This window comes from Sparus aurata, chromosome 12, assembly GCF_900880675.1.
Source record: "Sparus aurata chromosome 12, fSpaAur1.1, whole genome shotgun sequence".
Classification (NCBI taxonomy): Eukaryota; Metazoa; Chordata; class Actinopteri; order Spariformes; family Sparidae; genus Sparus; species Sparus aurata.
Genome location: NC_044198.1, coordinates 5859103 through 5885139, shown reverse-complemented (window position 1 = coordinate 5885139; position 26037 = coordinate 5859103). Strand labels below are relative to the sequence as shown.

The 26037-nt window shown below is 40.1% G+C and overlaps 1 protein-coding gene across 1 annotated transcript; it reads right to left on the bottom strand.

The window, feature by feature from the left end:
- Positions 1–53: 53 nt before the first annotated feature.
- ghrb (growth hormone receptor b) lies at positions 54–22589 on the bottom strand. Its single transcript, XM_030436240.1, has 9 exons — positions 22377–22589; positions 14321–14405; positions 7665–7800; positions 6220–6398; positions 4778–4956; positions 4412–4556; positions 3460–3550; positions 3133–3202; positions 54–2766 (listed from the first exon to the last, which is right to left on the bottom strand). The coding sequence occupies exons 2-9, from the start codon at positions 14394–14396 to the stop codon at positions 1894–1896; spliced, it is 1749 nt and encodes a 582-aa protein (XP_030292100.1). The 5' UTR covers positions 14397–14405; positions 22377–22589; the 3' UTR covers positions 54–1893.
- Positions 22590–26037: the final 3448 nt, after the last annotated feature.

Below are 26037 nucleotides of genomic sequence, written 5' to 3'. Positions count from 1 at the left end.
GGGAACATACAACGAAATAGGCCTGTGATTAATAAGAGGAGGACAGGGGCAGATATATGAAAGTTTGTTTATTTGTGAATCACTTGTGAACAGTCAAAATGCAGTAACTTTACAAATCCAACACTGATGACCATGTGTCCCCCAACTACACTGGCATCCAGTGTGCTGTATATCTGAAACCAAATGAAAAACAAAAACTTTTCCATTCCATGCACTCGTAAAACACATACTGACAGAGCAGATTAGTTCGTTCAGCTCTACGTACATTTCACAGTTCTCGAAACATGAATGAAGAACGCAATGGCGTTAAAGTACGATAAGCATCTGCTCCAGTCGACACTTTTACAAACAGCTCATGCCTTATTTTTAAACTCTAGAGTTCATGTGTTGGTAATATCAAGATATAGTATAAATCCAGGCTGTAAGGTCAAGTATTACAATAGAGCAATGGATTACTTATTGAGTAAGTCACCTTGATATTGGTCTTAAAGCTCAAACAGGACTGAATAAAAAAAGAATACTAATGGAACTTCTGGAAAGCTAAAATTGCTGAATTCATAAAAAGACGGCAAGTGATAATTTTACGTTGAAAGACATTTTTTCACACAGCATGTCATTTACAAATGACCTGATTTTATCCGACAGAAAGCTTTTGATATGTACAAAATGTAAACAACAAAAAAAGAAAAATCATCTAGCAAGTTACCAATGCAATTTAATGTGCCCTTATTGAACAGCACAACAATATTCTTATTCTAACACTGAATGAAATTACTACTTATAATGTGAAAAATGTTACCTGTGGTGACAAACCACAGGGAATTAGCAACAACTCGGCAGCATGACACAGCTCTGCAGCCTTTTCGCTGAAAGCACTTAAAAGCAGACAGACTAAGTGAGTGACGAGCTGGTGAAGAAAGTGGAGCATTTAGCAGCTAAGGACACACGTGATTTTCTAAAGAGTTGATGGAGGCCAAGCCAGAGCTTAAAGGAAAGTGAATATTCATCAACTGAACACAAACGTGGCTCCATATGAATAGATGATAGCATTTGTTTGCCAACACTTTACCCAAAACAAGTAATGCACTATGATTGCGGAATTCTTAAAAGACCCCCCTCCTCATCGGCTCAACGACTGAATCTGAGAGATGGAGGGAAAAAAGAACGAATCAACGGGAATGCAGCTGAAGTGCATGCTTTATCCTGTCTGCTGTTCGCCGCTCTGCTCTGCTCTACGTGTAGCTCAGCACCACCCTCAGTCAAACAGGCACACAAACCTGCTGCCCTCTTTATATTATAACAGCCTGTAGCAGAGGAGAGAGACAGATGTAGCGAAGGAAACTGAGTCTGACTTCACATCCTACACTGTTCTGTTGACCTGGAAAGCCCATAACCCTGCAAAATGCTATGCAAATTAGAAAACCCATGCAGAGAGAAGGGTCGCTGCACATATAGACAGTGCCACACACTTCTAGTGGGTTATAGGGACTGACTGACAGGGATTAGTTTTTTATGACTCTATACAATGTTTTTTTCTGCATGGCGCACCTTTAGAAAGTGTAAACCTGTTTTTTGAAAACATTTCCAGCAACCGGTTTTTGGTATTTCCCTTTGGAAGGTTCCTTTTCCTCCATTGCAGTTAAACACATTCTTGTGTGCTCGTCCTCCCTCATACCAAACTCGATGTTACGGCCCTGTCTGAGGGAGCAGTGGGAGGCCAGAGGAGGCAGAGGTGGTGGCAGGACAGGCACAGATGCCCCTCCCCCCCAAACTATTTCAGGAGAGCTGACATTCGACGCTCAACAGGGGGCCCTCAATAGTCAATCCCCAAGACTGTTCCCAAGCCTATCTCTTTTGATTGACCAGTCTTAACCATGCACGTTCGCTGCTGATCTATGGTGTGATGCTTCCCAGAAGGTCAGGGGTCAGGTAGCCGCCTGGTGTTGGCATGGTCTTCGGGATTATCAGCTGGGGGACAGGTGTTGAGTTTGGTGTCAGTAAGAGGCTGTTCTGCCTGTCAACACCTTCTACCACGGTGTAGACAGGAGCAGGGGGAAGAGGGGACACGGCGGTGGTATCTGATTCATGGTAAGGTGAGGCGGGTGGCAAAGGACTCAAGTCTCCTGTCAGGCCGGGTTCACTCTGGTCTCCTATGGACAACCTCGGGCTCATTTTCCCTGCGTTGAGTTCTGAGGTGTAACCCCCGTGATCTGCATTCACCACCAGGAGCTGAAACTCTTTCTTTGCTTTCTCCTTCTCCGCCATGATGTCTTTCTCCGTGTCTTTGCCAGTGGTTTTCTCCACCTCGGTCTGTTCCTCAGGCGACAGCAGCACCTTGCCAGACGACCTCACCTCACTCACCTGGGTGTACATAGCCTCTCTGCCCAGTGCTGCAAAAGGAGGCTCTCCAGAGGCGGGGCTCTGGACTGGGGAGCTTGGCTCGCTGGCGGTCTGGCACGACACTTCCTTGCTGAGGGTTTGATTTGAGATGAGAGGATGGAAAGGCGATGCTTCAGGGTCGCTGGGGAGATCTGGGTCGCAGCAGCTGGCCCGACCTGAGTCATCATCTCTGAAGCCAATAGAAACGGGAGTGCAGTTGGAGGACAGGGAGCGGTGCATGAGACAGTCTGTGTCCAGGTCTGTGAGCTTGTCGCCTTGCTCCTCGATGTCCAGGTCGATGAATTCCACCCAGGGGTCGTTGTACAGCTCCGGCCTCAGATTAGGGGGGCCGCCCAAGATGGATGTCAACTCTCTCAGCTTCCCTTTCTGTTAGATAAAGGAAATAGCATTGATATACTCAAGAGGCCACATGCAGCTGGTGACCTACTTTGGCAGCTTCAGGGAGAATTCAAGTTTATGACAACATGAGTCTTATTTTTATAGCTATGGCAATCATTTATATTGGTAATATAATATTCTTCTAATGAACTCAATTGGGGAGGGCTGGAAATAAGAAAATAAAAAGCCTGCAGATAAGCAAAACTTGTTTGGAAGCAAAAACATCCTTTGTGATTCAACTTTGCCGTCGCCTGCCAACTGTAGTTGTGAGCACACAACTTTCCAGCGCAGTAAGGTATTACTGATATTTGTATGAGCCTACTTTTGATTTGATTATATAACGAAGTCATATACCTTGAGCAGTTCGGGGTCTATTCCTCTTATTTTGGGTCCCGGAACAGGAGGCAAAAGAATAAACATCAACCTTTGGGAGAGGAAAAATTAAATTTGACATAACACATGAACGACAAAAAACAAACATGACATCAGACCTCAGTATAAACATTGACCAACAGATTTATAGAATGTTTGCACGTCAGTGTCTAAACTGTTGAATGATATCCCTGATAACATAAGACACATTTTTTGAAGGTCAGTCTGCCCATACAGTAGGTTGGTCACTGAGCATTTTCAAAACCTTCCACTCCTACACAGAAATCCAGATGGCTGTGAAATACGTACTTTTCCTGCTGCGATATGATGACTAACATCAGGATGGCCACTAAACACAAGGCGCCAAAGAGAAGCAGAGCCACCACCGGGAAACTCGACACTGGGGAAAAAAGAAGCGCAAACAATCATAGAAACAAAACAGTGCTGACGGTGAGTTTCTATCTCTGACACCTGTGTTACAGAGATGTTACTAGGTCCGATCTGCTGTAATCCGTGAAGACTGCTGTAGCAACTTTCAAATTAAAAGTGACACAGGCACATATTCACCAATGGAATGCCTTGTAATTCAGCCTACACGCCCCTGTTCCCCTCAGAATGAATTGTAATCATATTGGTCAACCCCACACTTTACCACTTTAGCTTGTAGCTCAAGGCACAGCTGCCTAAATGTAGCCTCACGAAGCTGCTAGCACAGCTGTACACTCCCAGTCCCGCTATGTTTCCAGTTATATTTATATTAAGTACACACAGTGCTGCTGTTGTCTAAAGTAATTACTAACGACAGCAAGTGGCTTTCATTTATGACTGCCATGTTTGTTAAAGAAACGGACATGCACCTCATAAATCAACTTCTACTTTACTGATTGCCAGTATATGAATAGTTTTTGTGGCAGCTGGGAAAAAAAAGTCCAGGCTTGCTGCAGATTTTCTAATATTAACACTGTATCCAAACTGGATTCACACATTGCTGCGGGTACACTATGATCACAGCGTCAGCAAGATCACGCATGTAACTACTGATACATCATTTCTTTTTCATGTGGCGATTCAAGCTATTCATGTTCAGTGAAAGGATGAGGGAGCTGTGACGTGAACTGTAGGCACTAATATTGAGAGAGTTCTTTACAGCGACAAGGACATTCGGCTGCGGCCTCTACAGCTCGTAAATTGAAAAACCTTTAGAAAAGCATTCACAGCGTCTTTATCTGCTAGCCTGCACAACATCGCAGTGAGTGTTTACCTTTCGCCGGGATGTGGACGAATATGGAGTCGCTGAATTCTCCGAACTCTTTCCCAGCCAGCATTTTGCACCGGACCCGAACCTCGTGATTGACGTTGTGTTTAAGTCCAAAAAGAGACCGTTGGGTGACTGTCACAGGCTCCACCTGTATTGAAGTAAATGAAGGCTCAAACATCAGAAGCTACAACCTCACAATCTTCTCATCTGGAAAACATTCATGTTTACCTTTGACAAAAAGTTGACTACAAAAACCACTCAGCTTTCATTAGAGTCTTGCACTGCACTGAGGTTAATGGATCTAAGTATGTTTATTATGACAGAGCTGAAGTGGTAATCAAGCACACTAAATTAAAACAAGACACCCACCGCATGCCACAGGTCAGAGCTGGCGCTGCGGTACTGGACCTCATACTGTAGCGTCATCCATCCCATCGCCACGTCTGCAGACTGAGGCGGCTTCCAGCTCAGTATAATGTCATAATAAGTGCCACTCAGACTTTCATTCAGTGTTGTCCAGGTCAGGTCAACTGGAGGATCTGGTTGCACTGCAGAACAGAAAGTAGGTTTAGAGTAGTATAATCATTAGCAATTGAACTACAACAAGTGTATATGCATATACCCATGAATTCATCTATATTAGGTGGTGGATGTATGTTATTTGGAGTCGGTATGGAGTCACAGGAGTGGTAAAAAAAAAATTCATCTGTGGAAGAGTAAGAAACTAAATGTGGAAATAAAAAGGAAAAAAATAAAAGCAAAATAGCAAAATATGAGAAATAATTATACATTTTACATCTGTTTTCTGATAGATGGACAACTGAACATTACATTTACATGTGATTGCTGGACATGTCATTTCAAAATTAATCGACCAACCGACCAACAGCCTTCACTGCTACGGGAAGCCTTTCCATAAGGTTTTCTGAACCTGGACGCTGGGATTTGATTCCTGGCAGCCATAAGAGCATTAACGAGGTCCAACAAGGGTGTTAAACGATAAGTCCTGGCTCACGGTCAGCACTGCAGTTCATTCATTGTCGAGTCATTCATAATGTTCTGTTGAAGCAAGACCTTCCCCACACTGTTGCCACAACTCGAAAGTATGCTATTGTTTGAAAAGATAATTGTAAGCTGTAGCGTTAAGCTTTTCTTTTAACTGAAGCAAGGGGGCCGAAAACCATAAAAATAAATGCTGGACCGAAAGGACACAACAGTGAACGGACGCGGTGAACATACTTATATTTGCTACTGTATCTTCATCTGGGTCTCTGTTCTACTGACTTTCTAAGAGCACGAGTAGGAGTGTACTTTGGTTTATTCAATTTAGCAGTTTTGATATTTAAAACAGAAGTAAAGTCAAGAGTGATGATGCTAGCATGTTGATGTTTAGCGGATATAATGTCTATATGTTAACATGCTCACATGACATCATAATGCTAATACTACCTCTGACATCCCCTGACAAAATAGTACCCCTGCTGTTATTACTATAAACATCACCAACACCACTCATGACGATAATATTAAAGTCAGGGAAGGGGCGGGCAGTGTGTCCAACTCAGCCACTGGTGGTGAGTCAGGGTCAGGGTGCCACCTGGGGCCTCTAGAATAGGCTGGCAGGCACAAGCATGCTCGGTCAGCAGTGTTTTTATTACCCCCATTAAAGATTATAACTATAAATATCCTTTCCATTTCCAGCGTTGCTGTTTTGTTTGTGTGGATCGGTTTATTGCGACTAGCCACGTTACCATCTGCTCTTGACAACTACCCTCTGATCTGGATGGTGACAGGCGGGACAGGAAACTCACCGATGGCATCGACGGTGAACGTGTTCTCGTCGTAGAGGGTGGATTCGTCCCTCGAGCGGAGCTGGACTCTGTAAGGTGTCCAGACGGATGTGTGGTTCTTGTTGAAGAAGCACTCGTTTGGCCTGTCGATGCTGTAGTGAGGACACTCGGTCCACTCTTTAGGAGGATCAAGTGGGGATCTGCAACGTGTCATTCAACAAAGCAGCATGAACTACACGAAGGAGGCGACAGGAAGCATGTCTTCATTCAGTCTGAAAATCTCTCTTCTTATCTTTACAGTACGATCTATATATAATGTTCTGAGAGCCTATCCAAACTTGTGAACAAAGGTGACACTGGCCTGAGGGAGTCATTCATGGAGCAGGGCTGCACTCCTGATTGAATGAAACAGCTCTATTGAAATTGCTTGAATATAAAAGGGCCGCCCAGAGTCTATCTGGGGAACTTAAATCTCATGCTCTCATCTCATTCCACAAGCGTTCCAAATAATTCCAACAATCACGTTAATTCGGATTTAAATGGCTTATCCTTATTAGAACACCAAACGCGTATTAATCCACAGCTGAACAAATGCACTATTTCTTCTATTTCTAAGACTACAGTATCCATCTGCTTTACAACATTACCGAGGATATTTGAAAACTGAAAACTTCCAAATTGTGAACCAGAAGAACGTTTTCAGAGTACGGGTGTTTTAAAAGTAATACCTTACAACTAAGTGTAAACCTGAACTGGACTTTTGCCGGGTCAGCGCAGAGCGAGCAGGGTGCACCACCTGACAGATAAGGCTGAGACACGACAATGTCAACATCAGAGTTGTAAAAGCAGTGACCCTGTTTCACCTCGATCAGAGCAGCCGTTCAGTTAGGAAAAAAATCAAATGTCAGTGAGAAGGTTTTTTTCAACTCTATCCCACTTTTGCTTAAACCTATATGCATTTTCTGACACTTCTTTCCCTTCTGTCATCATCAGACACATGTGTAATTATTTTATGTGAATTCTTTAAGGTTCAGCCTGTTGACTCTGTGCCCTGTATGGAGCACTTGAAAATGTATACGCCACCCACACATCTGTCAGAATTGTATTTTTGTTTTTTCTATTGGTTTTAAATCGCATTTATTATTTGTTCTTGTTTCGTTGTGTGTTTTTTTTATTTTTTCTATGTAATTATCGTACTTCTACTGTGCGAAAACCTGGGTGGTCAGTCTAATATTGTAATGATGTAATTATTTTTGTACTCCATCCATATAAAACGTGAAATAATAATAATAATAATAATAATAATAATAATAATAATAATAATAATAATAACAATAATAATAATAATAATAAAGAAAAGAAAAAATAAAGGATTGTTCTCTTCTCTTTTCATTTTTTAAATCTGTTACTCTGAATTCCTGGGGAGCACAGACCAAACGTACTTCTGTTGGAGTTTTAACACTCACAATTTGTTAATGTAGAATAAGCGGAGCTCTCCCGGCTTGGAGAGGTTCTGGAGAGTGCCGACATTCCATCTGCAGCGGAAAGTCTCCATGTTGGCAGAGACACAGCCAGTGAGGTGTGGGTCCCTCTGAGGGTGGACTGTAGAGAAACAGAGGGTAAAATAATTACATATCTAATTTGTTTTTATACTGTAAAGCTCTGTTTTGTTGTATTTTTCTGTGTAACAACGCCCATGAGTCATCGTTGTCTTTGATGGTGGCTGTGCTGCACTTCAAGGACTGGATAACGACTGTAACCTAACTCCAGAGAGCAGCGGAGCCGCAGGGCGAGTATCTGCTTTTTCCTGGAAAGCAGTTTTATTGCTCTTCAAGCGAAAGCCGCATCTGGAGAGTGAACTGCCGCGGCTGTTGTGGAATGAGCTATCTGCTCTCTGTGTACTAAGAAACACCCTAGCACATAGAGTACGACTTGGATCCTGTTTCACTGGCTACACAAACTCAAGCCATGTGTGCCTGCGTACATACTATAAATTACTTCTTTTGCCAGTGGGCTGCAGATGTGGCACACTTGTCCCACAATGCAAACTTTTTTGCTTTTAGTATGTTGAAGGGGTTGTATAAAGCATGTTGTGGCTCCAGGGCAGTGTGAACTCTCCAGATGATGGAAGACTACAAGATCTGAAGTGACAAATAAGTGAGATGAACAGATCTCTGCGGCGTAAAACTCTACTAGCATATGACACCTGAATCTCCACGTTGTCTTCTGGGAAATGTAGGCTCTAACAAGAAAAAGAATGTGTGGGGGAAAAAAAATTAAAAACTGCCATCTTTGCTTGTTTGTATTTGTTTGTAACTTTTCATCGTGAGTCCAGAGTGCAAAGCTAAATTGCTGGGGTACTCTCCCAGTGTAACTGGTAGTGACATTAGATGCGGCGTGTAACTGGACTGGCATCTGTCCTTGGCAAGTATTGTATCATTTCTTTAGCAAAATACGGAAAAGTATAATAACAATGATTTCAGCTGAAAAGATGAGCATGTCTCAAAGTATACTGTAATTTATCAGTCCTGTCCATGTCTTTAATTTCAACATATCCTTCTTTGTGAGCCCATCAGCTCATCATGCTTTCGGTTGTAAGGCATCACCTCCTTAAAGGGTTGTTTTTCCGAAGGAGTTAAGGTGTCCTTATGATATCCTCATGACCCACAGAACACGCTTTTTCATGGACACTAATTCTTTAGGCACAAAGTAGTTTTCAATGAACACAGCTGACTGTGAGGTATTTGGATTACCCGGAGTTACTGGGGCAAATATCTTAGACCTGGAGGTCGTCTGAAAGATCATCTGACTATGGTAGTTACAAAGGACGGAATTTCCCCCGCAGTAATTTCGGGTGGATAAGCAGTCATATAATGTTTTATCTTAGAATGTTTCATCTTTGTATCTGCCTGTACTCTCTCTTCTCCTGAGTGTGTCAGCTGTGGCATCAGGTAAATAAGCAGACCAATCTGCATTTTACACTTCAAGGCTGGTGTGTCCTGTCTGGAGTAGCGGAGAAAGTGAGCAGGAACTCACCGTGATTCTGTAAACGGGGGATATTAAGTAGCAAAGAGAGAATCCTGCTGACATGCAGATGCTTTTCTACATTGGCTGGCTAGCTTTTCATTGGGTGGAGGGCCTGAAATGTGCCATCAAGGCAAAGATTGTATTTGGTTTCGCAATCAGAAGCGCTGCCGTTGATTCCGCCTTAAAAAAACACACAAAACATGACGCTGAAAATGTCATGTGCGGTCGTGGCAGTGGCTTGCCATTTCCTGCTGTTGGCTTGTCAATACATGGTATTTCATTGTTGTGGCTATAGTGAAAGCCCTACGGCTGACATAATCCAAAGATATTATAACACAGCTCAGCTCAGATACGTGTGTTACCTTTAACTCAAGCGTCTCACAGTCCTCATGAGTGGACAGAGTTTGCATGACTAGTCACTGCGAGGTGTTTGTTTAACGCAGGTGAACTGGCCCTTTAAACAAAGAGCTGAGGGAGCTTTTTTTTCCACAATCCTTTAAGCAAACACTGCTGATTGTATTACCAGGAGGGCGTTGAGATCAATGATTCTGGGGACAGCGGCAGCAGTCAACCGATCACAACAACATTTCACAGACAAGCCCAGGCCGGCTGAGTACCGAGAAGCGCGAGGACAAGATGGCTCCTTTACAGCTGAGAGGCAGCGCTCGGAGCAGATGATGAATACCTCTGGCCTGCTCTGGGGAGCTACAGGTTAAAAATAACCTGTTTACCAGATCCTCCACTCCTCCTCGGAACTGTGCTTAGCTCAGGATTAAGAGAAAAATCAATTTGACACTCAGCTATGCAGAGCATTTTTCTGGCTCACTTCATCATGATAAATGAGGTCGTGTGGATGGTCTTAAAAGTGTGTGTGTGACAGGGAACATGCGTGCTATATTGGTTTATTATATTTTCTAGGGCAACTTGATTACTGCCTGGATTCATTTATATGGAAATGTCCTTCGCAATTAAGTGAAGAGCTGTGTTTATCTGCTGCATGTCACGGAGCCCAGGGACACACCCTGAGCCGAACATGAGGCCAGGTTAGGTTAAGTTGGGCCATGTTAAAAAGTGAGGACATTATATTTTACTGTTCAAATGTGTGTTTTCAATGTGTCCCTTGTTAAACCAAAAGCACAATCTTTCTGTACATTAATTAATTAAAGTGTCATTAGACAACTTTTGTTGTGAATTTGGGCTATATAAATAATTTTTATGAATAAAAAATGACTTAATTTGTCTTGACTTGCGGGGGTCTAAATATAACCTTTCGTTTTTGTAGATATGAGCAGCTGTTGTACTGTAAGAACAAATACTGGTGGAAAACAAATTAAATAAAATTATCTTGGCGTCCTTGGAGGAATGAACCCTCCGGGGTTAGGTTGGACCCTGCTGTGTTTTCACCAACTGATGTTTTAACTTTGAATTTTACATTTACACTTACATTAACTCGTTTATCAATCTGACTGCAGCAGCAATCCGCAAAGGGCATCTTCATTATTTGTGTGCTGTAATTTTTGACTGCTGACTGAGAGGAAATGTTTAACTTTATTCCATGAATGTAATATTACAGAGAGGCGAGGGGAATAGAAGAAAGTGAACCAGATTCTCTGGTGAGTGCTGAGTTTAGAGCTGAGTTTGACACACAGACACACACACACGCCCTCAATGGTTGCTGTTGCTCGTTAGCATTCGACTACTGTAGACACAATAACAGTAATGCAATTATCCAGCGGCCAAATTGGCTTTGCTGGTAATGACCATACCATTGAATAACAACCATTGCTGATGGAAATTGATAGACTTGACTTGGCACACATGTCCACAGAAGAGGTAATGTTTGAGTTTTATTCACTATATGTTAAGTTGTTTACAGACTTCCTCACTTTATAGACATTTCATTGAAGAAGTCCTATCTTTAACTATTGGATCTGCCAATAAGTAACCTTTATTAGCAGAGTGTGTGGTTAGAATAACTAGAACAACTCCCAAACTGATTCAAACTAGATACATTTCTGTGCTTGTGTGCCTGTCAGACTAAGCGCCGCTGTATTTGTTCAACAGCCGTCTGGCAGAGTTCACCTCCAGTTTAAGCAAACATGAGAGCAGTGAATGCAGAGTGCTTTCTGAACACAGTCGTCGGAGCCGCAAAACACGGACAATTCCAAAAATGGCAGTATCAATTTACACCATTTTCTCATTTCAGGACCACCATTTCCGAGGCAAAGGGCCAAAACCCCTGCGTGGAAAACATGTTGACAGCACGATTTCTCTCTGAGAGCAGCTGACACTGTCTATTTCAGGGTGAACATCCTGAAAAAAAACATTCTTCGCCCAATCTGTTTTGATAAGCACAGAGCTGTTTCCTTTCAGCCATGATTTCAGAGGGAGCAGGAAGTAGCAGCTACCATTAATTTCCTTTACAGAACTCAATCATAGCCTCGGCTAATCCCATAAATTATGAAGTAGAACACTGCTTATTGTTGTTCTTTGTTTACACAACCTCTTGGTGATAATTACTGTGTTTTTCCAATCAAAGCATCTATTAACATCTGCAGTGTGTGTTTGTGGGAAGCCTTCATTAATGTCTTTCCTGTGAGTGCACAGGCCAAATGGTTATTTAGAGAGTCACATGTTCAGACATCAATCAGTGCACTCTCAGGGGGGAAATACCTCATCCTCTGCATTTAGAAAAGCCATTTCCTTCCTTGGCTAAGGGCCACAATTCTACAATCAGTGATTATTGAACCTTTTACTAACCTAACAAGCCTTGTGGGCACAATGTGGGCAGGAAAAAAATGTGACAAGTGACAGTATGACCCCTCCAGTCCAGAAACATAATCACATTAGGAACCGATGTCCTGATCCCTGAATGAAATAAACAGTTAATGCTCAGGTGGTGAACAGAGCAAAACACTTGTTCCCCTCTACAGGGACTATTCAATTTCTCAAAGTAGCATCTCCGGCGGATGGGGCTCCAATGGAGTTGTGTTATTTTAGGCGGCCAGTGACATTGACATACAGAGCACATCCTCAAGGCTTCAATAGACATGGAACTCTCCAGATTGCATTATGAAAACAAAAGATAAGCAGCTGGGTTACTGAATACCTGGTCCCTGGCTGTGTTCATAACAAGTGTAAGAAGAGGGGTGGACTTCAGACATCCAAGAAACATCCAATCATCAAGCTTAAAATTGAGGCCTGGACCACTACTAGAGAGCTAAAGCTACAAACGACACTTTGACTTCAGTAAAAAATAAACCACACCAAGCAATAATGATAGCTACAGATGCTAATATTACTGATATTACACACATCATGAGGTGCTAGCCTAATGTCAGATGGCCAACTTTTAAGTTAAAAGATTTGGAAAAGGTGAAATATGTTGGCTGCAGAAGTATTTTTAAGACAACATAAATTACTGCTGGTCATAAAAGATCTCTCGTTTCCATTGAGACCAGATTGACTTGACCTCAATTTGCGCAGTCATGTCTTCATAACACTTAATATAGTGAATATATCTGTGAGTCCAGTAGTCCATGCTCTCATCTTATTGCAGCTATATTGACTGACTCCAAAAAACTGGACCAGCGTTGCCGTGTTTCTTATAGTCAAGCTTGTCCGACATGTTGGAAGGCTAGCAACTTGCGTGGTGGAAGAATAACACAATTATTGTGTTTGCAGTTCAAATTCCTTCCCCTACACTGAGTATTTCCTTATGTCTTTGGTGGATACTATTTTACTATGAACAGGGATTTAATTCAAGATCACGCGTGATAATGTGAGAAGAAAAACACTCAGGGTTGCGTAGTAACCATGGCTAGCAAAAGGTAGACTGCTGGCATAGCTAGGTTGTCTTTTATAGCGTCTGTCTGCTAATAGCTTTTAGCCTGTGTCTGCATGACTAAGTAGGCCTGACACTCTATCAAATAGCGAGAACATAAACGTGGTTAATTCAGTTGAAGTGATCTTCCATACTGCATATGGAAGTACTGCATGTTAGTAGTCATCAATTAATCCAGTAAGGAAGTTGAATAGTCAATTGTTAGCTTGAGATTTATCACAGTTTTTTTTCCACCCAAAAACAATGATTTATTTGTGTCAAAAAGGTCTCAAATACAGTCCAGCACCATACCATTTGAGATAAGGGCAGCAATTCCGAAATCTGCCGGCCATTAGTGGTTCTCAAACTCGCTGCCAAGTCTGCTTTAAAGGAAAGCATACGCGGGTGAGAAACCACTGATGGTAATTTGGCAGCAACTTGTTGGCTCTCACTTCCAAATTATGCTACAGCATGAAAACATGCCTATCAGAACACAGCACCCTTGTTTAAACCTAGATGAAGACATGAAACAAAAACAGAATCAAAATAAGTAGGAGAACAGGAGTAGAGGAGAACATGTCCTCACACGGCTGCCAAGTCGCTGCCACCGTTATGTAACAAGATGAAGTACAGGATGTCCGTATGGGACTGCAATGGTCAGCGCAGACAGAGTTTTAAATCTGTGGGTAAAACACGACCCATGTATGCAAATACACAGCCTTTCCACTGCCACCGAGGGGCTGTTTGGTCGGAAGGGGGGCCTCTACACACTAAACAGCTTCCCATTGTTCAGCAGTAGAGTACTCGCTGCTCTCTAGAATTCCTGGGAAGCCACTTCACTGGAAGTCCTGTTGGCTGTTCCATGTGGCTCTCTGTGGAGGGCTTCGCTGTTGTGCAACACATTTCTAATACACTCGAACACCGAAGCAGCATGATAACTGTACAGTTACAAGTGTTTTGTATTGTCCTGCGTCCCATTAAAAGCAGATTTGTCTCAAAATGAGGTCCATCTGGTGTTGTGCAAATGTTTTGATTCCAAGCCAAGTAGATAAACAGAAATACAAAAATCTGGGCATCATAGGATGCCAGGTGTTAAGAACAGCATTATCAGTGCCAAGCATAAAACAACATCACACAACATTGATTTTTCTTACATAACAAACTTATCCGTCTCAAATGCCCAGAAGTGTTTAAACATTTTTAATCTACTTGATCTATGTAAATAACTGAATACACGGCTTACCAAATAAATATCAATATTCACAAACATACCTTGCTCTGAGGCTGATTCCAGCGCTGAAGAAGTCAAGATGTATAGGCAGAAGAGCAGAGTGAGAGCGGCAGCCATGGTGTCGAGCTGTCAAGGAAACATGTGGCGAGTGTTACTTTCTCTGTGCAGTCCACCCAGCTGAACCACAACACATGAAGGCCCAGCCCACTACCACCATTAAACAGGGCCCTACACGCCTTGACTTAAAGAGGAGAGGTTGAGTTCCCCCATGATAACAGTCTTTAGCATTGTGTTGAGCTTTAGATAAAAGCATTCATCAAATAACTTAAATATATGGGTTGCAAAACCTACTCCCGTGCAGGCATGTATATATATAAACATATTCAGCTGAAGGAATTCCACAAATGTTTTGCTGAATACTTGAAATTTGAGCTGGGACAGGAAGCAAAGTGATAATTTTACTTCTTAAGTTATTTTGGCGGTTTTCATTGTCTGTTCAATTTGACTACATGTGTGATCACACAATTGATTGCATGAAAATATTATTTCTTGTTTTATTTTTCCCATTTCATCCCATCCATATTAAATATTGTTACGTTAACTTATACCTACTTCTTACAATTTCTGACACACACACAACTGTGTCTAACTCTTCTATTTCAACTTGTAATGCAGAGTTTTTCTACCCAGAAGTTGGGGCCCTTTGTGAGTTTCTGATTCGGAATCCCATCACATCTTTCGACCTTGATTTATCACTCAAAATATCTTGTAAAATACCTTTGTAGCAACTATTTCTATGCTCAGATAAAAATAGTCAAGCATTTATTGGATTTCATATGCAACTTAACACCTGTCTAATTGCTGGCCACAACTGTGTGTCAAAGGCCAGAAACTTAAGAACAAGCCCCCGAGGAGTTGTGTTAAAAGAGAGTATGCAGGAGAGAAGTTCACGCCAATGTATTTAGTTACTGAATACAAACTTAGTGGAAACTTTAGTAACATAACTACAAACAAACAAGCAAGTAATCCAATCTGAATTAGGGGCGTCAATAATCTCAAAATCCCGGATTTGATTTGACTTTCAATTTTAAAGTAACAATTTAATTGGATTTTCCAATGGGACACCCAACAGAATGGAGCCATTGCTAACATCTTTAATCGTACCTGTGTTTTTCCTGCTTTGAAAAGTCAAAATGTCTGCTGTTTCATCGCAGCCATGTGAAATATTGCCACCCTAACTGTTATCTGCTCAGTTCTTACCATTTTTGACATGCACACCACTGACTCTAACTCCTTTAAGGACCTAACTTTGATTTATGGATTTTGCCAATTCAGCCTCTTTCAGAAGTATTCTTTCAGTCTCCACAATTGAACTTAAACTAATTCCATCCAGGATGTCACAGTGAGACTTTCAGTTCTTCTATCACTTACACTTCAGCTGACATTTCAACTCATTTCATTGCTTTCACTTGAACTTTAACCAACTTGACTTCAACTGCAACTTCTTTAAGAAATATAACTTCAGAAGTTTTGGCAAATGAAATGACACTAATTTCTCTGAACATATATTTCAACTCCTTTAATTTCTTACCTTTTATGTTAACTCTTAATTTAATGTTTTAACTCCTTTCATTGCTTATCCTTTGTGTTTACTCTTCATTTAATGTTTCAATTTCTTTCATTTCGTACCTTTTGAGTTTACTCTTCATTTAACGTTTTAACTCCTTTTATTGCTTATGTTTTGTGTTTACTCTTCATCTAACGTTTTAACTCCTTTTATTGCATACCTCTGATATTTACTCTTCATCTATTGTTTCAACTTCTTTCATTGCTTACCTTTGATGTCTACTCTTCATCTAATGTTTCATCTAATTTCATTGCTTTGTTTTTATGTTTACTTTTCATTTGCCGTTTTAACTCCTTTCATTGCTTATCTCTTATGTTAACTCATCATCTAACGATTCAGCTTCTTTCATTGCTCATCTTTTATGTCTCTTCTTCATCTAAGATGTCTCACATGAAAAATAAGATGATGAAAAAAATCTGAGTGATGAATCATAGTACAACAGAATTATTGGACAGCGGGGAGGACCAGCAGGTCTAAATCAGAGACCGTGCATGTTTTATTCATGAAACATTTCCTGGTATCCACACTGTTTCTCCTTCCTGGAGAGCCTTGTTTCGTAACAGTGAACTGTTTGAATCGTGACAACTATCTCCTGCCAACAGTGCTTGGTTTCTGATGCCTTTTTCTAAATACCTCCCCACTAAATCTGGACTTCATTTAGATCACCTACAATTTTTGACACACACACCACTGACTCTAACTCCTTTAAGGACCTAACTTTGACTTATGGATTTTTATAACAGCTTCTTTCAGAAGTATTCTTTCGGTCTGTCTACATGTCTAAATGCCTGTACACATAATTATCATTATTTCAACTTGCAGAGTATTTCTACCCAGAAGTTGGGGCCCTTGTGAGTTTTTGATTCGGAATCCCATCACATTTCTCAACCTGATTTATCACTTAAAATATCTCTTAAAATACATTTGTATCATCTTTTTGGCAATGATTTCTATGCTCAGATAAAAATAATAATGCATTTATTTCATATGCAACAGAACACCTACTGATCACCTAATTGCTGGCCACAACTGTGTGTCAACGGTCAGACTTAAGACCAAGACCCTGAGGAGTTTTGTTAAAAGAGAGCATGCAGGAGAGTAGTTCATGCCCATGTATTTACTTACTAAATACAAATGAAGTGGAAACATTAGTAACATAACGACAAACAAACAAGCAAATAATCCAATCTGAATTAGGGATGTCAAGAATCTCAAAATCCTGGACTTGATTTGATTTGATTTGACTTTCAATTTAGTAACAATTTAATTGGATTTTCCAATGGGACACTCAACAGAATGGAGCCATTGCTAACATCTTTAATCATACCTTTGTTCCTGCTTTGAAAAGTTAAAATGATGCCTGGGAAAAAGGTCAATTGTACTTGGATTTTCAAATGCTTATTCTTAAAAGATAAAATGACTTTATAAAAACAGCTTGACTTTACCCTGGTGGCTCTTTGTAGATTCGGATCATGCAAGTTCAAATAATATTCATCAAAAATACCACCCTTCAGTGATTCAACAACAAATAAAAAAAGATACAAAGTCCATTTGTTTCAAAGTTTGGCTTCTAAATAATGTCCAGAGTAAACTCCCCCCCCCCCCCAAAAAAAAAAAAAAAAAATCAATAAAGGATCTCTGAAGAAGAACATTTATGTCGAACGCAAATTGCACTGGACAAGTCAAGGTGATGGCCATATTGACTGCTGCTGCTGAACCCTTCCATCTTGACTCAACATCATTTTTTTCAACCGCTTTTCGTGATTTAATAGAGCACTGGCTATCATGATTTAAAAATGACATCATCCAAACATTTTATGAACCAATCCCTTGACAAAGTAACTGTAATGTAATTATACATTTTTAAAAGTTAATCTGGGTTGATAGTTACTTACTTTACTTTTTGTAATGTAATTGTGTAATCCTATTTACCTATAATATGCGACTACCCAACCCTGTCCATGAGGTCATGAGGTATTAAACGTTCCTGAGCCAAACTTTCTATCAAGGACATTTTTGGGCTCGACGAAATATAAATGATAAGTATGACATATGACTGAAATCTTAATAAGAAAGCAGAAGTGCTGCGATCAAACTTTGGCACTATCCAGTGATGTTGTCGAGGTCATTTCTTAATTAAATGAAGCTTATCTGTTTGAGGAGTTCTGAATGAATAGCACGGGTTTCCAAATTATGATGCGACACCTGGAGTGCGCTTGACTTCTTGCACTGTGCAAACATACCCACGTACATGAAATCAAACAATGTACTGGTATTAATGATTCACGGGTCACATTTACGTTTTTATCGTACACAGCTTATTCCTGGTAAAGTTTCTTATATATACTTGCAGGCCGAATTAATTTAGTAGTACTGGTGAAGTAGTACTTCATATTTGACACAAAATTTTCTTAATTCAGGTTTGAATATCTCTGCAGCGTTGTGATTTGCTTGATTTAAATTATTTATTTGGAATAACTTAAGCTCCAGTGAAGTTAGTCTTTTCTACATATATATATATATATATGTATATATATATATATATATATATATATATATATATATATATATATATATATATATATATATATTCGAAATCAATGTATATATAAAATCATTTGTATGGTCTGTACCAAACAAACATGCTTTCTTAAATCTGGAGAAAAAGAAGAGGATCTATAAGACAGAACGTCTCTGCAGCATGACAGTACTCTAGTACTGTTCTGTCACATGATATTTTGATCAACTGTGCAGCCGTAAATCAGTTCATAAAATGTATGTTGTTTCTGCTGTCTTGGTAAACTGTTAAACATCATCACCTGTCTTTGTGACAACTCTTCAGTTGTCGAACATGAATGCGTCTTGACATAAATGTTAGTGTTCATGTTAATTAGAGTATTTGCTGATTAATCACGATCGGATTCCTTTTTTGCAGTTGGAATGAGCAGGTGCACATACGCAATACTGACTGAAAAGTGACTGTTATGTAATCTTACACCATTTGTGCTCAGCTAATGGAAGCTAAATACTCTGAAAGGTTTTATTGCCATTTATTGCCGTGTCTCCAAAAAAGCCCGGAGTGAGAACAATAATGCTCATCTTCAACAACACGAACTCTGCTGGAGTCACTGCATTATGACTTTGGAGCAACAGTTTCACACTCTTTTCTAATTTTTCTCACACTGATAAGACAGACCTAAAGACTAAACTACTCCGAAACTCTGTTTAGATAAACATGTGTAAACTCAAGGTCATGATGTTAAGACTGTGTGAAACCGAAAGAGTTTCATTGCCATTGAATCCTTATTTCCTGATACAAAAGACCCACAGACTTTATTTTTCGAGTTTTCAACTGCAGAGAGGGGAATGGGAGGCTTCTTGTAACATAAACATATTTCCAGACAACCTATTTTGAGCTTTATCTTCAGACTATTTTTGCAAATATCGCCAGAAACTGTCCTGACAACTAAGAGTAATGACAATTTGTTGACCTAAAACTGGGCTCATGGGACACACAAATTGAGAAACCATGCTGTCAGATTACATTAGAGCGTATCAATTGGATGATATCAATCCCTGTATGGATGAACATGCCCGTTTTGATATCTATTACCTTTTATATCTGCTGATTCTAGGTGACACCCTTGTTATCTAACCTGAGTTGACTCTAATTGATGATGTTATGGAAAGGAAACTGCAAGTATGAAAGGGCAGGTATGGTGAGAACATCTTATTATTGTGAAAAGGAAAGCTTTCACTCAGTTAAATACCACGACAACAAGGGGAATTCCATCTCAGGTTAAAAGAAAGAAAAATAAACCGCTAAAGCTTCCTGTTTTTAGATATTTATCAGTTCTTGTATAGGTCACATAGGCAGCATCCATCACAGAACATGACTATTAAGTAGATCTGTGCATGTTTGTCAGGGCTTTGAATGGAATGTTCACTGCAGAATTGCACACTTATCATCAATGAGCTTATTTGGGGTAAAAATGGGTACAATCTTAAAAACTGTAACTTATGTGAAAAATCGACTTTTAAGCCAGCTGAAAAGTTAAAGCTGCAATGTTTTTTTTTTGTTGTTGTTTTTTTTTATGGCCACTAGGGGACAGCAGAACCAACAGTAAACATACCAATTTGTAAATCACATTGACATCGTTCAATGTCATTAACATCTACGTTCTTTAGCATCTGACATTCATCGTCCATCAACCACTCTACTTTCATGGTTTGATGACGATCAACTCCAGGGGAAAAAAATATCTGTCTCTTTCTGCTTTTTGTTTTCACTCTTACACCAGCTCACTGCTATTATTATCATTATTATTAGTCAGTGTTTGGATATAAAAAAAAAACGCAACATGTAGTAAGACTAACAGCCATCAAATAAATACGTTATATTAAACTCGAGCTCCAACAGCATATCACTTGGCTGGCATTGGCCTTTCACAGATATATATCATCATCAGAATGTAATGCAGAAAGAAGATGGTTGAGGTTATTATGAAGTTCACCATGTCATATGTCATTTTGGTCTATAAAGTTCCCTGTCTAAGATATCCTGCCTCTATTACATACCTGGCCTTATCAGAACTGTTTACCCACATTTATACCATGGTCTGGGGGAATACTCGATTCTGATTGGCTGCAGGGTGTCCATTAACCCCTGATATATGGACACCTACTAAGTAGTTCCAGTCAAATTGACTGTTCACCGCTGTAAATTAATGCGCTAGCTGGCGTATCAAATCTTAATATTTTATTTCCAGCACTGAGTGCAGTCTGACTGTCAGTCCTTCAGTGTCTTATCCTCTGAACACCACAGGGTGGCGACTGTAACACACAAGCTGCAGAAAGTTCACTTCCCCTCTAAACTTACTGCTACGCGAATACGCTGTTCAACTCTCTGCTTCAGGCTGCAGCCACAGTAACGTTAACACGGCCGGTCATTTGTTCATGAACACCTTGCTATTGATTTGGGGACAATGACATGACTGGTTAGCTAGCTAATCGTGTTAGCTAGCATACTGTCAAATTATATTTACTGTTTGTCAACCGTATGCAATGTTATTGACTTTGAATCTTGCTAGCATAGCGTTAGCTTTCTGGCTCATGGCTGAGCGGACTAGAATATCTCCCGTTGCCAAGTCGTATCTATGATCCGTCCTATTTACTGGAGGAGTGAACAACGTCTCCGTTTTTATAAGAACCTTACGGGAGATTAATGACTGTTCCAGGTATTAGTCAAACCCTCAGGCGTTACCAGGGAAACTAAGTTATGGCTTGTGAAAAACTTTATATTTTGATTGTAAAACGTATGAAAATGTAAATTAATAGTCCGAATTTCTTTTCTTTGGCAAGTGACCATGGTATAAGCAGGATAATGCCCTTTGAGGTGTCCATAAACAGGAGTTAATGGACTTCGCGGAGGCAACCGTCCTCCGCTGCGCGTCGGACGGTTCTTAGGCCTCCGCGTCGTCCATTAACTTCTGTTTATGGACACCTCGTCGGGCATTATCCCTTTCTTAAGGCATCATTGCTAAATACGTGTGTTTATGTATTTATTTTGTGTATAAAAAATATCAACAGATGTATTGATAGTTTTTTTATGTTTTAGGTTAGGTTTCAAGTTTTTCTTCTCCTCTTTTTTACTTTGTAACATCGGTATGGACATCGGCCCCAAAAACTCAGCATCAGTAAGGCTCTATATCAAACTAATATTTACAGGGCAAATGAAGACTTTCAGAGTTAATTAATTGAGCAGTTATTAATTTCAATGCATGATTACTTGCCTGTTCAATGTAGGTAAAATCTCTGCAACATTAAAGTTATTACTTTTCAAATAGTTGGCTTTGTGTTTCCAGCAGTCACAAACCAACGACAAGGAGTAAATCCTCACAGTTAGGACGCTGAAACTTGTTAAAGTAGCTGAAAATTATTATCTCAACAGCTGCAAATTAACCTATGATCATCAACTAATAACTTAATCGACCAAGTGTTTCAGTTATAATCTTTTCTGAATACGAAAACAATTCCACTATTAAAAACAGGCCTTTTTCCATTTTAAATTGCCTAATTTTCTGAAGTACTCTCAAAATTGAAAGAGAATACACCACCACCTGTAGACCTGACCGGTGTATCTATCACATTGTGTCACAACTTTTTGTAGGACAAGTGTAGATGAACTTTCTCTCTCTATCAGTGTACTGAGGTCTGAGGTTTGTTTTCCAGCGCTGCGGTCCGATCTCAGAGCTGTTTTCCTCTGTGCGCTCTGAGATTGTGCAAGACTCGTGAAGAGCACCTCAATTAAACCGCGAACAGGCTCCGACACGAAGACAGGCATGAAGTAAACAGCCTCCGTCTAACACGGCTCAGACCGTGAGTTGAACCAGGAGCTGCCAGACACCCTGGCTTTACATGCAGCTGGGTGAACACACACACACACACACACGGACATGAGAGTCACTCACCGCTGGACAGCAGTCTGCAGCTCCGCTCCCTCATCCAACTGCAACAACACAAACTCTAACAGTCCGCGTTCAGACCGCAGATACCCGCTGAGAACCGCACAGAAACTGTTCAACCGAGCTCCATGTAAGCTGGTGACGCTGTCGAAGAAACCCTGCCTGGCTGACGGTCTCTGTGAGTGTGTGTGTGAGTGTGTGTGTGGACCAGCAGCAGCAGCAGCAGCACAGCTGTAATAGTCCCCCGGCTGGTTCTGAGGCGGAGAGAATGGCGCCATCTGTCGGTGGAGTCTGAGTACAGCAGGAAAACAACCCGCAGCTGTCCAGGAACACTGACAGTGTTGCCAAAGTACTCAAAAATCATACTTGAGTAAAAGTAAAGGTACTTTTCTAAATGTAAAAGGCCTCTGTACAAATAGTAATTGAGTCAAAGTATCTGATATAAAAAAGTGTTTTTAGTAATATTACTTTAGTAATATTCTGGCTGTATGCAGTAAACTACATGAAATCCTCTCTCTATAAAAGCAAGGAATCTCTGTCTGTCTGTCTGTGTGTGTGTGTGTGTGTGTGTTCCTCAAATATCTCTGCGGATCAGGATCAGACTGACCTGAGACTTACAACATGGCTGCTGCGTGGTTTAAGGGTGTGCGACTTCGCATTTTTTTGGACTGCAATGATACCGACCATTAATAAATTATTTCATAAATGCTTTACAAATTCGCAAGCATTGTCCACCGGAGCCACCACAGTCACGTGCGCACCAGAGCCAATCACTGCAGAGCCCACCTTAAGAAACAAGCAGATTTATACCTGCAGCGGCGCGAGCTGGACCGGGATTTTGCCAGCGGTTCGGTCCCGTTCTGTTCGTTGCATCTAAACTGACTGTTGTGTATTAATGAGACTAAAAGAGTCCGGACCGAGTCTGTTCGGGTCTGAGGAGATCCGGAGACACGCGGACAACAAAGTGGAATAGGAATCTGTGGATGTTCGTGTGTAGGTAGCTGCTAGCCGCTAGCCCACCCACACGGCCCACCTCCCGAGGCGAAGGACCGGGCGCACCGGCACGTCCAAAACCGGACTTAGGGTAAATAATGTCCGCTTTTTCGCGAACATTGCTGTCACGTTTGCTTTGTGTCTGGTGCAGGAAGAAATGGTAAAAACGGGCTTTTGTCACGAAAGTGTCCAAGCAGCAAGTTTGGTTGTTGAGGAACAGGAAGTTGTGTGGGGGACGTAGGCAGATGAATGACAGGCAACGACGGTCGGTGTATGGACAGCGATATTGAGAGTTGAGAGATTTGTGACATTTAGCGTGTTTGGAGTGTATAGTTAGTGTGTTATGTAGTGTTTGGTGTAGTGTGTTTAGTGTCTAGTGGAGTCGTTTTTTTGTTTAATGAGTCAAAACAATGAGGAGACTGCTGAATGAGCATTGCCTGCATTTAAATGTAAATAGTTACATATAACTTTGTAAATTTTTAAAATGTATGCACATATTTAGCAAACAACAATTTATATTTGTATTATAATAAAAAATGGTTTGATAAACATTTTTGTGGTTTTCACAGTAAAAAAAATCTAACTATTTCTACTCGGATTTTATGTTTTTTTTTTTTTATGATTTTAGGTCCATTGTGTTAATACAGTATGTCAGAATAAAAAAATAACTGTACAGTCACACAATCGAGGTTGTGCTGAAAATAATGACACCAAGTAAATAATTTTTAAAGTGAAATATAATGGCAAAATCAAAAATAGTCAAAAACGGCCAATTATACCCTGGAATATCGGATTTCACAACAAACCTAAATATCCCTGACTGGCCATCCATGAAAAAGCTACTTAACCTCCCACTTTTCAATAGGAATACATTTTCCTTACGGGCACTGCACTAGTATATATAATACAAACATATACATAGGCTACATGTAGGTTGAATATATATACTTTATACTATGGATGAACTAATTATTGACCTGGCCTATTATCAGAACAATACAATAAATGAACTTCTGTATCAAAAGTAAGTAAAAGTAAATCACATCAACATATCTATCTATATATTTATCTATCTAGGTAATTATATACATGTATATACAAAATATACGTGTGTATATATATATATGTATATATATATATATATATATATATATATATATATATGTATAATATATATATATGTATATATACACACATACATATATTTCATACTATGGTTCGAAATACTATATATATATATGTTTTTTTATATAATGGTTCTGCTTCAGCTCTGATGCAACCTGTAAGCTGCAAAGTAGCAAGTAACTAAAGTTATGAGATGAACATAGTGGAGTAAAAAGTACAAAGTATGCCTCTAAATGTAGTGAAGTGGAAGAATAAAGTACATTAAAATAGAAATACTTCAGTTAAAAACAAAAACTCAAAATAAGAATTAAGCAGACTTACAGTACCTTAGTAAAGTGTTTTAAGCTACATTATACTTCCGCTCAATGATTTAGAAAAGATGTAAAGAAAATATAATACTCGATTGAATCTATGTGCCGGCTTTGGTTGCTATAGTTACTTTTTAGATTATAATTAAAAAAAAAAACATTCAGTGATAGTGGTGACTAAGTATTTGTTGTCAATATTAGATCCTCATTTTAATGTCATTCAACAGCTTGTAAATGATACAGTAGCCAATACAATGACAGGGGCCATTCTACTGCCCATAAGTAATTTTAAGTGCATTTAATTTAGCTGCCTCAGTTTTAGAGTCCTGGTATTGCTCATGCTGGCTCACAGTCACCGTCACACTGTCATGACTCACCGGGACACTTCAATAGAACAGATACAATTTTGATGTAATGACTAACACCTGTTTCTTCTATGAGGACAAGTCTGTTGTAAGGCAGATCTACATTGCACAAATCATTACATAAAACACATAGCCTATAACTATTCAGATTTTTATATACTTAAGCAATTTTCTGACAATGTATTACAGCGTGGGTTGGTAAGTTATGTAGCCTGGAAGTGTGTTTTGGTCTTTGTTGTTTTTTTGTTTTTTTGTAGAAAATCTCTTAAAATCCAGACAGCAATCAATAAATCAAATGCTCTGGCAAAAAGAAAATCCACCAAGTGGGGCAGCCATATGCCTCTAACAGCCAATGTAATATAAAGTAATCTGCCAGGCTACCAATCTCTCTACTTTTGAAGCCTACCTGCCACTATGCACACACTCGGCCTGAGCACTCGTCATTCATGACCAGAATCTTCCAAAAGAATCAGCTGAATGATTGCTATAAAGCTACAAGCTAGTGAGCTAATTAAACACTAATAGCGGCGTGCAGACAACATTTCCCTATGCTAACATGCTACCCATACAGTGGTGAGACCTAACAACAGCCATGTTTATTGTTTACATTTTTGATGATCGTGTCAAGCAGTTAGCACAAAGCACACAGGCCCTGAGCCAGGGACAGAACCAACAGACTCATTTGGCAGCTTATCCAGAGCACAAACCTACAGTGGTAAGTAGCCGCCCAAATTTCGCCGTGTAACCTCTTTGGACCAAGATATTTTTTGTACCAGCTAATTTGCTTGTCTTCATATGTCCGTGGTAACAGAGTTGTGTATCTATGTATTTATTAGACTAAAAAAGCTAAGAGAGCTTGGTGAGTGTAGCAACTAG

Bases quoted from the DNA above. Each gene is read 5' to 3' on its own strand.
- ghrb (XM_030436240.1), bottom strand. From the start codon at position 14,396: ATGGCTGCCGCTCTCACTCTGCTCTTCTGCCTATACATCTTGACTTCT. The intron at 4,957-6,219 runs GTGAGTTTCCTG...TCTGTTCTGCAG, and splicing joins GTTCACCGTCGATGCCATCG to TGCAACCAGATCCTCCAGTT. The intron at 4,557-4,777 runs GTGGGTGTCTTG...ACTTCAATACAG, and splicing joins GCTCTGACCTGTGGCATGCG to GTGGAGCCTGTGACAGTCAC.